The 15994-nt window shown below is 38.0% G+C and overlaps 1 protein-coding gene across 3 annotated transcripts in view; it reads left to right on the top strand.

Annotated features, from left to right (window-relative positions):
- The first annotated feature begins 3774 nt into the window (after positions 1 to 3774).
- Wdr7 (WD repeat domain 7) overlaps positions 3775 to 15994 on the top strand; it is a 284441-nt gene continuing 272221 nt past the window's right edge. For 2 of the 3 annotated variants that reach the window (XM_070029069.1, XM_070029067.1), the window contains exons 1-3: positions 3775 to 4000; positions 12581 to 12758; positions 14163 to 14269. In XM_070029069.1, the coding sequence (XP_069885170.1) occupies positions 12600 to 12758; positions 14163 to 14269 (266 nt within the window). In that variant the 5' untranslated portion in view covers positions 3775 to 4000; positions 12581 to 12599. Of the gene's footprint in view, positions 4001 to 4225; positions 4308 to 12580; positions 12759 to 14162; positions 14270 to 15994 lie in introns of those variants that run through there. The other variant, XM_070029068.1, reaches the window with a different exon arrangement.

The following is a 15994-nucleotide window of genomic DNA, read 5'->3' as shown; positions in this document are numbered from 1 at the left end:
GACTTGAACATAAGTAAAGGTGATAGAAAAAATTATTAGAATGAAATAAGGTAAAGAGAACATGTGGCATAGGTATACTGTGGGAAGAGAGCACTTCGGCCCATGTTAGCCACCTTGCTGGATACATAGATCGATCTTAGGTTAAACAGGGATAATTGGAGTCTTAAAGACAACTTTCTGGTGAGTGGGTCTCTTTTCTGTTCCCTAAAATGTTTTGGTGCTGAAGATCTTCTTTCCTCATTCTTTTGCATTTCTTACTCATTCTTTTTTAGCTCTTTTTACCCCACTTCATTTTTTGTTTATAAACTTATCCTGCCATCTGCAAGTTGTATAGGCTGAAATTCTGAGTGATTTTTTTCTACTATCACAAGCAAACTTTAGCAATGTATACATTCCTGAGAAGGAAGATGCAAAGAGACATTTATAAAATTTAAATCTAACAGAGGCATTTACTTTCTTAATGATGGAAATGAATGATATCTTGTTATATTCATTCTCTCAGTTCTCTTTCTGCTTTATTGCTCTAAGTTGGCTTTGTCAGCTCCTATCATATCATTACCCTCTTTGAGTTCCTTAACACTATTTGTCTCTTCAGGCCAGGGCGCAGGAATTGCTTTTGGCTATTGGTAATGCCAGAGTACTAACTGAGGAAACTTGGTCTGGCTCCTTAGCCTGATGACACTAGTGCAGACCTGAGTAGATAAAGTGTCATGAAATGGAAACCTCATACAGACAGAAGAGACTGTGGCCACTATAATCTCATAGTAGCTAAGCATCCTGCGCTTCAGCTAAAGATGAGTGATCTACCACTTGAGCCACAGCTCCACTTCCAGTTTTCTGAGTGGTTTATTGAAGATAAGAATCCCATGGACTTTCGTGCCAGGGCTGGCTTTGAACATTGATCCTCAGATCTCAGCTTCATGAGTAGTTAGGATTACAGGCGTGAGCCACCGGTGCCAGGCTGGCAGCTATGATTTCTAGGTACACTTCATGCTTAGAGCATGAACCACCATTAGCCATCTAGCACTAAAATAACTAGTAAGCGCAGATACTATCTACTACCTAACCAGCAGTGCTTAGAACCATTATTCTTCTAATACCAAAAGAGGTCATTTGGCTTACAAGGACTACCACTTTTTTTTTCTCCCCTATTCTCACTCCCCAGAACCTTGTCATATGATTAATCCAGTCCCTTTCTTTACAGATTTATACTCCTTACTAAGTAATCCACAATTGCCCACTTTGAATGTAGTAATTTTTTTTAGTCATGGAGCTTGTACTTGGGGCCTGGACACTCTCCCTGACCTCTGTTACTCAAGGCTGGCACTCTACCACCTCTTGGAGCCAGAGCACCACTTCCAGTTTTCTGATGGTTAAGTGGAGAAAAGTCTCATGGACTTGCCTGCCCAGGCTGGGCTTTGAACCACAGTCCTCAAGTCTCAGCTTCCTAAGTAGCAAGGATTACAGGCATGAGCCAACAGTGCTCAGCAACTTTTTTCTTTTGTGACTCTGCCTTATATTAAAAAAATTAAATGTCCAAACTCCATTTGGGGGCTGGGTGGTCAAATAATCATCTGCAGATAAATACATGAGTTACCATCATAAAAGACATAGTTGGTACTGTTAAAGTAGCAGTCAGGAAATACACAGAAAAAAACTGTTACAAAGTGAATTTAAGAATGACAACAAACCAAGAATAAAATGACATGACTCATCAGATAAAGAGCAGAATCAAAATGGTCAAAGGTCAAAAACCAAAAGAATGACTACTTGAGAAACACTTGAAGTTAGCAGAGGAGAAATTGGTTATTATCCAGACAACAAGGGCAATGGAATCAAGTAGTTAATTTTTAGCCTAGTGGATAGAATCAACTCAGCAACAACTCTAACAAATTCCTTATGGACTCAATCCTCAGAAATTAAAAATAATTATCATTTGTCATGGAAAATACATACTTTTGTAAGAACATGTTACAACAATCCAGAAATGCAAGCAGTTTTATGTGTACATGTGCATGCACATGTGCATGTGTACCCTTGCACTGCGGCTTGAACTCAGGGTTCCTTGCTCTTATTTGGCTTTTTTGCTCAAGGCTGGACTCTACCACTTGAGCCACATCTCCACCTTAAACTTTTTGCGGTTAATTGGTGATAAGAGTCTGATGGACATTCTTGCCCATGTTGGCTTTAAACTGTGGTACTCATAAATCAACTACCTGAGTAGCTAGGATTACAGGTGTGAGCAAAATTTATCAACTTTGTTGTTAAATTTTGTAAACATTGTAAAGAAGGATCAAAGTGCTATCAGTCTGAAGCTTTTCATAAATCTTTCCAGTCACCTCATTTTTCAGAAGGTATTTGAAACAACAAATTATCTTAACTAGTGTTTGTTGAATAAGATTATTTATCTAGGAAAGGCATCAGGTGTTTTTCACAAATTAAGCAAGTTTTAACATAATCTAAGAATATCCTGTGGTGAATACCATGTTTCTTATATTTCCAAAAAGCTCCTATACATTGTGGAGGAAATTATGAATTCAGTGCTGTAACAGGAGAGGGAGTGAATATATTAAAGCTAGCTGGCCAAGGAATTATTCTCTTAAACATCTTTTGGTTTTCCATTCACTAATGTGATTATATGGCAGTTAGTTAAAAATAGAAGAAAATAATAGAATTCCAATTTGCAATAAAAGACAACTTCAGAATTATAGATTTTTCAAGTGTTTCACTGACTTCCCTGGTGAACATTGTGGTCCATATTTTCCCATCATGATAGCAGCATAGCTGGTGTCTACAAATAAACAGAAACTGTAAATAAGAAACCTCAGGACCTAACTGACAGCGCCTTAGCTATATGCTTAACAACATAAGGAAGAAATTTGGAGTAAACTTCTCAGGACACTGATTGGTTTGTCACGTGTTTCTGGGAAGAAGAGGTCTAAACTGGGGAGAAAAGGAAGACTTTCCATTAAAACAATAATAAACGACAGGAAGTGTCAAGTCACCAACCCAGAATTACTTTTCCTCTTCTCTGCCACTGCATGAATTCAACATTCTTCCTCTCAAATACTGAGAGGAAGACAGACAAGCATGAGGCATTAACACTTGTAGAGCTCATTTAACTTGGTAGACAATTCGAGGTCATTATCCTCGCTTTGTAAACGGTATCAAAGAAGAGAGAATAAAGCAACAAAAATTTTGCCCAAGATGACACTGGCCTCTAAGCGGTGAGAGATGTGAATACAGAGCTCAGATTCCACCTTTCCTTAGCTGCCCACAGGGAAAATGTATTACTCATTTCTTCACTAGGAGTGTTGCACAAGGTCAGACTTCCTTTAGTCACATACCCCAAGTTCCTCCTCTCATAGTCTTGGGTCAGGGGTAACAGCTCAATTCCGAGGCCAGAAGGAAACAGTAACATTTTCCAGCTTCCTGAAACACAACCGTAGAAGCACACATTTTGAACACCTTGGTTCCAAAGAACACCTAGACTGTCCATTCCATCCTTCTCTCCAAGTTGATCATCCCAACAAGGGAACGAGAGGCAAGTAGAGAGCCTAGACCAGACTTCCCACAACCATAATGGCGGCCGTGCACTCCCTGCCCACACTAGATCTCTTTTTCAGCCGTCCGGTTTCCATGGTAACACGGCCGTTCCTCCAATGGCGTGGCGCCCTGGGAAGCTCTGAGCACGTCCCTCCCTCCTCCTCACTTTTGCGACAGTTGCGGCGAAAGTCACGGCAGTTGAGGCTAGTGTCAGCTGATTTACTGCAGCGGCGGCGGCGGTGGCGGCGGTAGCGGCGGCGGCGGTGGCGGCGGTGGCGCGGCCACAGCACCTTGCAGCCTCAGTGAAGAGAGGGCGACCGGGCAGGACCGGCCCACACGGACTTGCGTACCCGACACCCTCCTGAAAAGCTCTTCCCTCGCCGCGTCCTCGTTTCCCGGGGCGCCCACGGCTGGCTGACAGCTTCGCAGTATGAGGTGAAGCCGTGACGGACAGGTGAGTGTCTTCCCAGCCTCCGGGTCAGCCCCGGCGCGTGACGCCCCTGCGCGGTGGAATGAAGGGGTCGAAGGTCACAGGTCACACACCCGGCCCTAGCGGGGGGCCGCGCCGGCTGTCAGATCTCTGCTCCTGGGAGCTGAGTTCGGAGCTTCTCCTCCTGGGTCCGGCCCATCCCCTGACGCCCTTATCGGGAGCCTGGACTCCGGCCCAGGGGGCGTTGGGGGCCTTTGGGCTGATGAGTGACATTGGTGCTTGAAAGAGTGGCCTGTGACACTACTTTGCCAGTAGGGACAATCTAAACGAGGTGAGGTGATTAGTGATGGTCGCGAGTGGTTGTGGACAATGCTTTGGGGATACACAGGGTCTGCCCTTCCCTCTTGGTGCTGCGCTTCGGCTTGCTCCCTGCCCCAGGTACTGCCGACTGCTAGGGTTTCATCCTTGAGTCGCCACTTGCCTGTGCCCGTCATCAATCATCCCTTTGCCCTTCTTCTTGGTCTGCAAGTCTGTGCTACTTGGTTTACTCATGGGCCCAGAGTTCTGAGGCTGTTTGGAGTGGGAGCTACCCTGCTTCTGACTCAAACATCATGGCGTTTGTTTTTTATCCACTTGATATGTCTCTTTCTCAGGTCCTGTGCAGAATTCACACGTTCTTACATTGGAAATGATGGCAACTTGAATTACATACAACCTGTGTTTGTCTTTGGATGCTGCCGATTTTAGGGTGTAAACAGGGGCAGCTACAGATTTCTTTCCTTGCAACATTTGCCACAAAATGAAAAGGGCAGACGCTTAACTCTTTCTGATATCTATTGCTTCAATTTTATGAACGAGTGCAAGAGTTGCCCATAACAAAAGGAGGAAGTTTTGGCTTTTGTTATATAAAAATTGTAGTTTACATATGTTGCTTGTTTGATAAGCAAACGGTGACAATGTGGAGGTGAATGGCCGCTCAAAAAAATGAAAATAACGTGTTGAAAATGTCGTTATTACTAGAAAGAATAAAAAACTGCCCAATTTGATCCAAAATAGTGAACCTTCATTACATTGAATTGCATACAAACTAGTATAAATATATAGGAAAGGTGTCATCGTCACCATTAGTTAGATTATTATAGAGAAATTCGTTCATTTAAATGTCTGTTTATTGTTATTTATAGCTTAATTTACAAAGACTTGGGAGATGAGATGAATCACAGAGGCACATTTAGATCAGAATACTAACATGGGAACTTAAATTTTGAGGCAGTGAGCCTGGGATGCAACAATTTTCCTTTTATCTTGGAAACATAAGAAGCTCCATTTTAAAATTGAAGGAAGTGGAGTGAGGTTTTCTCCATGGGAGCTTAAACAGTGAGAACTTTAAAAGTAGTGAAATGTTTTTAACTTTTAACTTTGCTGGCATACATACATTATAAATGAGTCTTTAAAGGTTGTTTTGGACTTCAGGTATAGAGGATTGAGTTAATTTTACTTAGTTAAGTAATCATTTGTGCAAGCCTCCCCTACCTCTATTCATTGCCTTTTGTTTCCAAATGCCACTGCATTTTCTTGCTCATCAACCCAGTGACAAGCTTTCCATTATGTATGCTATGTGCTCCTTTCTGGTTGTGTTATTCAATAGGTATTGCTTTCAGTGCCTACATTTTTAATTCATAGAGATACCATGCTATATATTGCATTGACTTCTTTTTCTTACTGCATTTTGGAGATCTGTTTGTGTTGTCCATTGCTTCTAATGTCACAGTATTTCAGAATGTGTGTCTATTTTAGTTCATCTACTGTTTGTGGATAGCCATATGATTTTCATTTTCCTAGCATTATAGGCAATATGAGATAAACATACCTTTTAGATGTATGCAGAAATGTGATTGTTGAGCATACCGTATTCATACAGTTTATTGAAATTGCCAGATTATGTTCCAGAACAAGCTGCAGTGGGAGTGTTTTCAAACACTTGTCCCCACCATGCATGGAGTTGTTTGCTGCCTTAATTCTTCCAGACTAATAAATAAAAGATAAAATCTCATCTTAAATTACATCTCATTGGTACAAACCAATTTGAGTGTTTCCTCATGAACATTTTATATTTTGTAGTTTTTTCCTTTTACAAAATTTTCCTCTTGAATCCTTTACTCATTTTACTTTACTCATTTTACTCCTTTTGTTGTTTCAGTCTTAGGATGTTTGCTGTTGCTAGTAACATTACCACAGATTTGATCATTTTTTAATGTGAGAAAGCGTAGTTTTGACTATCAGTACTGGAGGTCCAAGTTTCAGACACCACATAGAGTGATAACTTTATTGCAGGCTGTGTACTGAGGCAGTGCAAGGCATCACATCATTAGAGGCAGGAAGCAGGAAGCAGAGAGACAGAGAGTCAGGGAGTGGGAGAAGGGAGGGAGAGGGAGAGAGAGAATGTATTTATGCATTGTCTGGTTTCTCTTCCTCTTCTTATGGAACCACTGGTATTCAATTATGGGGGTTCCATTCTGATCACCTTATCTAATCCTAAACACTTCCTAAAGGTCTCATCTCTAAATAGTATAGTCAGGTTAAATTTCCACTCCCTTACTACCTCACAATGAGATTAAATGTTAACACAAGTCCTCTTGGTGGAGCACAGTTCAACCATATCCAAACCACAGCACAACTTTTTCTTTTTTCTTTTCTTTTCTTTTGTTGGTCATGGGGCTTGAACTCTGGGCCTGGGCGCTGTGGCCTGGGCACTGTCCCTGCGCTCTTCAGCTCAAGGTGAGTACTCTATCTCTTGAGCCACAGCGCCACTTCTGATTTTCTAGTGGTTTATTGGAGATCAGAGTCTTTAACGGACTTTTCTGCCCAGGTTGACTTGAACCATGATCCTCAGATCTCAGCCTCCTGAGTAGCTAGTATTACAGGCATGAGCCACCGGTGCCCAGCTACAACTTTTTCTTTTCTGAAGTATTTTTTGTTGTTTTTAATATTTCCTAGATAGTAATTATTTTAATTATTATTTAAATTATCTTTAATTTTAGTCATTAACTTTTTTTTCTTCCAGTCCTGGGGCTTGAGCTTTGGGCCTGGATGTTGTCCCTGAGCTTCTTTTGCTCAAGGCTAGAGCTTTAACAATTGAGCCACAGCACCACTTCTAGCTTTTTCTGAGTAGTTTATTGGAGATAATAATCTTGTGTACTTTCCTGTCTGAGCGGGCTTCAAACCACCATCCTCAGCTGTCACCCTCCTGAGCAGCTAGGATTACAAGTGTGAGCCACTGGTGCCTGGCTGTCACTTACATTTTTTATTATAGCCTTCTTTGAGCAGACATCTTTAATTTTGATACAATAGGTTTTTTGTGAGTTTTGTTTCAAAAGTCTTTCTTTGCTTTTATATCACAAAGTAACTCCTCCCATGTTATATATTGCTAATTTTACAGTTTTCTTTTAAACTCATAGGCTTTCATAATCCAGAGTTCGCTTTTTTTTTAAATTGGATTTTTATACATCATAAGTTGGTGATCCAGTTTCTTTTCTGTATGACATACCAATATTCTTCACATTATTCTTTCCTTAATGATCTTGGTTCAGGCACATGCCTAAGTAGGAAGGGAGCCCAATCTCAGAATTAGCCAGTGGGAGAAACAGGGCTATTTGCATGACTGACTGGTGTCAAGGCAGCCTAGAAGTGCAAGGCTCAAAGTTCAAACCTTAGTACCACATATTAAAAAAAAAAAGAACAATAAAATGTTAGGGTACTGGAAAATTTTCAAGGTGTTAAGAGTTGTTGGGTTTTTAAAAATAGAAACCTTCTAACACTTGTAATTTATGACCCTTCATGCTAGTTAAAGATAGTTTCCTGGTGTTTTATGTATGTATGTATGTATGTGTGTGTGTATATATATATATATATATATATATATATATATATATATATATTTCTCTCTGGATGGTGATAACAGCCTGGTTGAGGTTGGATTCAATTTTATATATTTGGTTGCCTTTCTTTTTCTTTTTTCTTTTCTTATTTATTTATTTATTTATTTTTTGCCAGTCCTGGGTCTTGAACTCAGGGACTGGGCACTCACTGTCTGTGAGCTTTTTTTGCTCAAGGCTAACACTCTACCACTTGACCCACAGCACCACTTCTGGCTTTTTCTATGTATGTGGTACTGAGGAATCTAACCCAGGACTTCATCCATGCCAGGCAAGCACTCTACCACTAAGCCATCTTCCCAGACCATTGACTGCCTTTCTTCTAGCTATTGTTTCTAACCTTTTTCAAATACAACAAGTAGTACCAACCACCGTTAGTGGGAGTAAAAGGTTCACATTAATGAGTTTCACTTTGTTTTGGCCAACATATTTTTCATTTATTGCCAGGGATTAGTGAATATAATAGTGATCCTGTCAGCTAATTTGTTTTGTTGGTCCTAAGGTTATCTTTTTTGTGTATGTGTCACCTAGAGAATAAAAGGAAGCAGTAAAACTTGCAGCTGAGAATAAATAGTATGTTAATGAGGATTTGATTAAGGAGGTGTATTAATTGATGGATTATTGCAGAAATTCATAAAAACTCCTTGTCAAAATCAATACATGTAAAATCAGGACATGATTTGCTTTAATTTTTTTGAGGGATATGACTTTTTAAATCCAAAGCAAATATACTTTATTAATTTGTTCCCTTTTCCCCCATTTTTTCCCTTCTATGTGCCAGGAATTCTAAGCAGTAGGAATATAATACAGAATAAAATGAAAACTAATTTTCATTTTCATGGCACTTACATTATAGCAGTAAACATGGATGATATACACATAAACATGGTATGTTAAATGATGGCAAGAGCTTTTTTTGTGTAGTGGATTTTTCAGTTTGTTGTGGTTAGGGAAGATCTCACCAAGAGTTTGTGACTCATACCTGTAATCCTAGCTACCCTTTAGGCTGAGATTGGAAGGATGATAGTTCAAGGCTAGCAGGAGTAAAAAATTCACCCCTCCCTGTCTTGATCAGTGAAGAACTATTTACAGGGCTGTTGAGAGTTTTGATAGAAATTTGAGGTAAAGAACTAGAAATGATTGGAGCTGCATGTGAGATGAGAGGCAGGCTAGGAAGAAGGTGAAGTTGGTTCCATTAAATGGAATCTGTTTCCTCCAAAAAGTGAGAGCTTGGTAGGCATAGTACATTTTAACTTAATCAGAACTTGAAATTAGTGTAGATTGGTGATAGTGAAAGAATGCAGACATCTTAATGACAACAGCAGAAATTAAAGAATGATTTATATGCCTCAGAATCTATGAGTACCTTAAAATTTGTGATTTATTTTTGAACTGACAATTCTGCAGCTCTTCAAAAATCTGTAAGTATGTGCTCAGGGCTGCTTTAGCTATAAGAAGTGTGTCATGTCCTAGTATCATCTGCTCATTCCACATGTTCTTTTGAAACCAAGTACAAGAACTTCCTTTAAGAAAGTAGTCTTAAAGTATCAGGTGCATCAAGATTATATCTTGTAACCCAAATAAGGTATGATAGTGTCAATTGCTTAAGTGTTAGAAAAGCTGTGTCCCACAGATGTCTTTTATTTGTGGGAGGGGGGTAGACTTTTTGTTCAAGGCTGGTGCTTGATTACTTCTGGTTTTTGTTTTTGTTTTTTTGGGTAGTTAATTGGAGATAAGAGTCTCAGATACATGTCTGACTGGGTGGCTTGCAGTCATGATCCTTAGAGCTCAGCTTCCTGAGTAGCTAGGATTACAGATGTGAGCCACCTGTGTGTGCTCAGCCCTCACAACTCTTAAACACCAACAGTGTACTCTTGTAAGGAGGCAGCTGAGAATCGGTTTTAAAATCTAGGATGTTCCCCAAACTGTTTTCATTATCTGCTACAGTTTTTTTTTCAAAGTCTTCAATAAATTTGTGGCAAAAGTACAAACCAAAAGAAATTAATCAGTTTCTTCATAACACCATACTGTGAACTTGATTTGGACACTTTGTTTTGACAAATGAGGGAGGATTACTGTCAGAGAATTTGATTAGGTCCTTAGAAACATTTCTTCTTTCCATGCTGCTGTAGCAAGAATGTTTAGCTATTTATGTTTGTAGTCACTGCTCCTCATATTCCCCATTGGTACTTAGGTAGCTAAGGCCTATTCTAGCTCATGTATGCTGTTTTCATGAGAAAAGTTGGGTTTGTTTTTGTCTGCAGTCACAGGGTGCATTCCTGGTACGTAGAACAAGATAATTGATGCTCCTCTGAAAATGACTATATAGGATAGAAACATATTTTGCTTTTGCACTTGACAGAAAAACAAATATGGAGAAAATAAGGTTGACCTAATGCTTGATTTTTGAAAATACTTTACTTTTGTAGCTTTTAGAAATTGCTCAAGATACCAGTATTACATAGCATATTGTGGAATAGGATGGTCTTATCGGAGTATCACTTCATGACTTATGCATAGTTTCAAAGGAGAAAATAACTACAGTTACAGTGCAAATATTTGGTGCCTAGTTTCCTGATTAAATGGGTAAAGTAGTGTCACTGATGGTAGGACAAAGTACCATTACAAGCATTTTATGATACTGCAATGTGAGTTACGTCACCTATGGCATATTCTTGCCAAAAGAGTGACTTGAGCCTAATGATGCTTTTAATTCAATCTTCAGTTTATAGAAAACAGAGGCCAGAGAAAAAGTTAAATCCTAAAAAGACTATCACAAAAAATAAAAAATACAGAACATTAGACAAACATTGGCATTGTGTTGTTTCTAAAAAGTTAGTATGAGAAAGAAAATAAAATGATTGTTGTTCTGGAACTAAAGAGGCATAACAACAAATCTGTTTGAGCTTCCATAACAAAAACTGCAGACATTGTGGCTTAAGTAACAGAAATTTATCATCTCATAGTTTTGGAGGCTAAAATTTCAAATCAAGACTTGCCAGGGTTTGTTTCTGGCGAAGCTCTTCTCTTTGCGTTCAAGTGGCAAAGGGAGGAAAGGTCTTATATACTTCTCTGTATAAGGACACTAGCTCCTTGTAATCTCAGGTACTCTGGAGCAGACATGGAAGAACTACAATTTGATGGCAGCCCAGACAAAACAAGTTGTGTACAGTGGTGTACCTGAATCAGAAGAATAGTTAAGAGATTGTGATCTGAGGCTGGCTGTGGGAAAAAACTCAAGGCCCTATCTGAAAAATAATTAAAACCAAAAAGGGCTGTGGATGTGGCTCAAGTGTTAGAATATCAGCCTAAGCAAGCATGAAGCTTTCACTACTGAACACCAGCCGTAGCACATTGAACCCACTAGCTTAGCATCTTACTTATTTACAGGCCCAGTTTCCAAATACAATCACATTAGTGGTTAGTTCAACATATGAATTACAGGAGGACAAAACCACTTAGTACCCTAAGTGGGGGTAGAAATAAAACTTGAGGGTTTTTTTTTTTTAATTTACAGGCTTGGAAAATACCACAAAAAGCATTTTGTAGACAGTTGAAGTAATTTGAATTGCGATGTTGCTGATAATTGTGACAGTGATAATGGTATTATGTATATGAAACTATATCTTTAAGTTCTGTATTTAAAAGTATTAGACATCTTAATCTCAATAAAAATTTCAAAAAGTCCTTAGACCTGAATTTTTATGATTTGTATAGAATATTTTCAAATTATTCAACTTGTAAGTCTCTGTGTATATGTATGTGTGTTTATGCACACATGTGCATCAATAAGCATATATGTGGACATATACACTGACAAGGGAAGTATGAAAGTATATTTGATGAAGAACTTGATACTGTTTTTTGGACACTTTATATACTTGAATTTTTTTCTGAATAAAAATTTGAGAGGAAATCAAAAAGGAAAAAATAAATAACCAAGTTTTTTTTTTTTAAAAAAAGCAAAGAAACAAAAAGAAAAACAAAACCCTCAAAGGTCACACTTAAGGTAAAACATCTGAGGGACAAAGGAAAGTAAAAGATTTTCCTTTGTCTTTTGAATTTTTTAGGGCCTTCTAGGTCTCCATGTATCTGGATAGAAGAAAAGAGGGAATGTAGAAAGGATAATTGAGGAGGTAGACTATACCAGGAAAAAGTGAACAGTTAAGGACAAATAAATTATAATCAGCAGTGTCAAACCAGCACTCTACATCCTATTTCAAATGATTGGGTATAGAGAGAATAACTATCAATGGGCAATGTCAAAACATCTTTTCTCTCGCTTTTTTTGTAGGTTGTTCTCTTTAGGATATTGGAAAGTTCTGCCATGTGGTAGCAATTAAAAAGATGGTTGACCTCTGTGTTTCAGGATGTGATTCATCCTTAAATGAAGTTTGTTTGAAGGTAGAGACTAGAGTACATGGAACTTTTTATAATACAGAAATGGAGGCACCAAGCTAAAGTCCACAGGTGTCTTAAGTTTTTAGGTACATGAATCTGGAAGTAGATACAACAAATTAGTCTTTTTTTTTTTTTAAGGTTTTTAAGTGGTTAAAATTTACTACTAGGAAAATACGCTTATTTTCATTTTGTATTTGTTGTCTTCATTATATTGACATACAAATTGCTTTAGAAGGAAATGTGATATCTGACATTATTACCTTAAAAGTTTCAGGTTTGAAAACACAATGGCAGGAAACAGCCTTGTTCTACCCATTGTTCTTTGGGGCCGAAAAGCACCAACACATTGTATCTCAACAGTACTTTTAACTGATGATGGGACCACGCTTGTAACAGGATGCCATGATGGACAGATATGTCTTTGGGACCTTTCAGTAGAATTAGAAGTGAGTATTTGAAATGTTTTCTGTATATTTTATTTATTTACCTCTTTTGCCGGTTGTGGGGCTGGAACTCTGGGCATGGAGGCTGTCCCTCAGCTCTTCAGCTCAAGGTTAGCACTCTACCACTTGAGCCAAATCACCCCTTCAGGTTTTTTCTGCTTATGTGGTGCTGAGGAATTGTACCCAGGGCCTCATGCATGCAAGGCAAGCACTCTACCACTGAGCCACCTTCCCAGCCCTGCTGTACATTTTAAATATAAGTAGCTATTTTATGGAAAATTAAATAGTCCTGGAATATTTAAACTCTTATGTTCTACAAAACATATTTTGATTAAAATTGATAGTATGCAGATTGGCTATCTTATTCATTAGAATTATTAATGTCTGCTGGCTTTTGGCAACTTTCACATTTAATATTATCCCAGGTTACATGTAAGATATATCAAAATATGACTCATACTGAAAATGTCTCCAAAGAGATACAAAAAAACAGGTTAAAACATTTATATTTTCTAGAGTAAATGTTTCGAGGGTAGCAAAAATTTTTATAAAGTGTAAATTTTGTTGTATTGATTACTATTTTTTATACATTAATCAAATTCTTAACGAATTTTCCCAGAATACTAAATAGATAGTGCTTAGGAATATATTAGTGAATACTGGCACTGTCCTCTCTGTGATATTGGTAATGTCATTTCTTCTTGTTTCAATTTAAGCATCAGGACGAGTTGGTAGTGTGATTGTGAACATTAAGTGGGTCAGAGTTAACTGTTCTTAGGTTTTAGTGTTCTGAGCAATTGCTTTTTCAGGCCTACTATGTCTGTTAAATTTTGAGTATTTAACGTGATTATGAATTAAAAGGTGTATTTAACTGGGTGCCTGTGGCTCCCAGTTACTAAGGAAACTGATATTAGAAGACTGAGGTTTGAAGTCAACCTGAACAGAAAAGTCTGTGAGACTGTATCTCCAAATTAACCAGTAGAATGTTGGACTGAATGTATGGCTCAACTGTTAGAGTGCGTGAGTAAACAATCTAGACAAGAGTGGGAAGCCCTAAGTTGAAAGCACTGTACTGGCATGTACACACACACACACACACACACACACACACACACACACACACACACACACACACACACACACACACACACACACACACACACACACACACACACACACACACACACACACACACACACACACACACACACACACACACACACACACACACACACACACACACACGGTATATTTTTTATTTTGTATTTATGCCACTTATTTATGCCACTTTTTTTTTTTACTTCTAGGTTAATCTTCGAGCACGTACACACACACACACACACACACACACACACACGGTATATTTTTTATTTTGTATTTATGCCACTTTTTTTTTTTTACTTCTAGGTTAATCCTCGAGCACTGTTGTTTGGTCATACAGCTTCAATCACTTGTTTGTCTAAAGCTTGTTCTTCTAGTGACAAACAGTATATTGTCAGTGCATCTGCAAGTGGGTAAGTGTTTTCTCGGTTTTATTTTGAGGCATGCAGGTCATTTCTCTTAAAATTTTTTTTGACAGTTAAAAATTACATGTTTTTATGTATTACAATATGATAGTATCTTCTTCCTTTTCTATGTTTTTATAAATGGTAACACTATTTTTAAAGAGGGCACTTTTTCTTTCCTCTTTTTCTCTTGGGGTACTTCTTCCATTGACAATTATGGTTTTAAGGATATAAATGTAAAACAGTCTTGTAATATTGTTATGATTTATGATTATTTCTTTTTTTACCTTGAGAATACTAGGACTACATAAAAGTTAAACCAGGATCATTAATCCTTACGATATTTTTGTTGAATTTTCAGACAACTTTGATATTACAAAAAATCCTGAATGAGGCTAAGCTGGCATAAATTTGGGAGATGAAGCTCTGTGGAAGTTTGTGCAATTATATTTATGTGTGTTAATAAATGATTATAGTGGATTTTGTTCCTAAGTCTCATAGTGTTGCTTTCCTTTGGAGAGGCAGGTCAGTAGCTATAGGATCCAGATTGTGAGGAAGTTTTTAAAAATATTTTTGGTATTTGGAAAGTTGTGTATTCATATAATATACTATTTAAGCAGGTTGGAGAACTTGAACAGTATATAAGACATTGTTTTCTCTTTTCTTGTAATTTTGTATTTGAGGAGAACTTCATATGATTCTTTAGAAAGGGAAGAGACAATAGCAGGTAAAAATGTTGTACTTGCTTGGTTAAAGGAAAAAAACATATTAGAATTCTTGTTTTAAATTGAGTGTTCTTTGAAAAACACTTGTGTCATGTGAGAAGTAAAATACAATATCTTTAGGCAATCCCTTGACATTTCTAGTAATTTGCATTACATTTTTTATTATTATGAAGGTAATATATAGAGAGGTTACACTTTTTTTTTGGGGGGGGGTGTCCGGTTGTGGGGCCTGAACTCTGGGCCTGGGCGCTGTCCCCTCAGCTCTTCAGCTCAAGGCTAGCACTCTACCACTTGAGCCACAGCACCATTTCCGGCTTTTATCTTTTTGCTTATGTGGTGCTGAGGAATCGAGCCCTGGGCCTCATGCATGCAAGGCAAGCTCTCTACCACTGAGCCACTTTCCCAGCCCCTAGAGAGGTTACACTTACATAGGTCAGGTAAAGAGTATGTTTCCTTTTGGACAATGTCACCACTTCCCTCGCATTTACCCAGTATTAATTGAATTTTATTATTATTCTGTTAAATGAATCTTATTTCTTCAAAAGACATGTTATATTGACATTTCTATTTTCAATGTCTTATCTTTACTTTGATATATAAGCTTTTTTTGTATGTACTTAGTAAAACTGTAATAAATCCAGAATCATAGTGGAGTATTTTTAAATTGTAAATGTTTGGAATTTCTTTGACTTTAACTTTGAGTTTTTTTACATTACTACATTTCAAGCTGCATTGATAACAAATGATAAATTTCAGTAGTTTAAAAGTTTCTTTTTTTCTTTTTACTCGTATATTTCTTGGAGGCTTTACTCTGCTTCATTTTATCATCCTTACTTTGAGGTTTGGGATGAGGGAGCAACTGTTGTCTAAAAGAGTCAATATCTGAAACAGAGGTTGATGAAAAAGAGAGTTCTGGAGGGTCTCTCATTAGTCCTGGTCAGATCTACTCACAGGATTCCACCAACCATAAAGGAACCAGAAACACATCCAGATGTGAATTGAGGTGGGG

This window comes from Dipodomys merriami, unplaced genomic scaffold (assembly GCF_024711535.1).
Source record: "Dipodomys merriami isolate MVZ:Mamm:240054 unplaced genomic scaffold, mDipMer1.0.p SCAF_2, whole genome shotgun sequence".
Classification (NCBI taxonomy): Eukaryota; Metazoa; Chordata; class Mammalia; order Rodentia; family Heteromyidae; genus Dipodomys; species Dipodomys merriami.
Note: the sequence above shows the minus strand (reverse complement) of the source record. Positions and strands in the feature narration are given on the sequence as shown.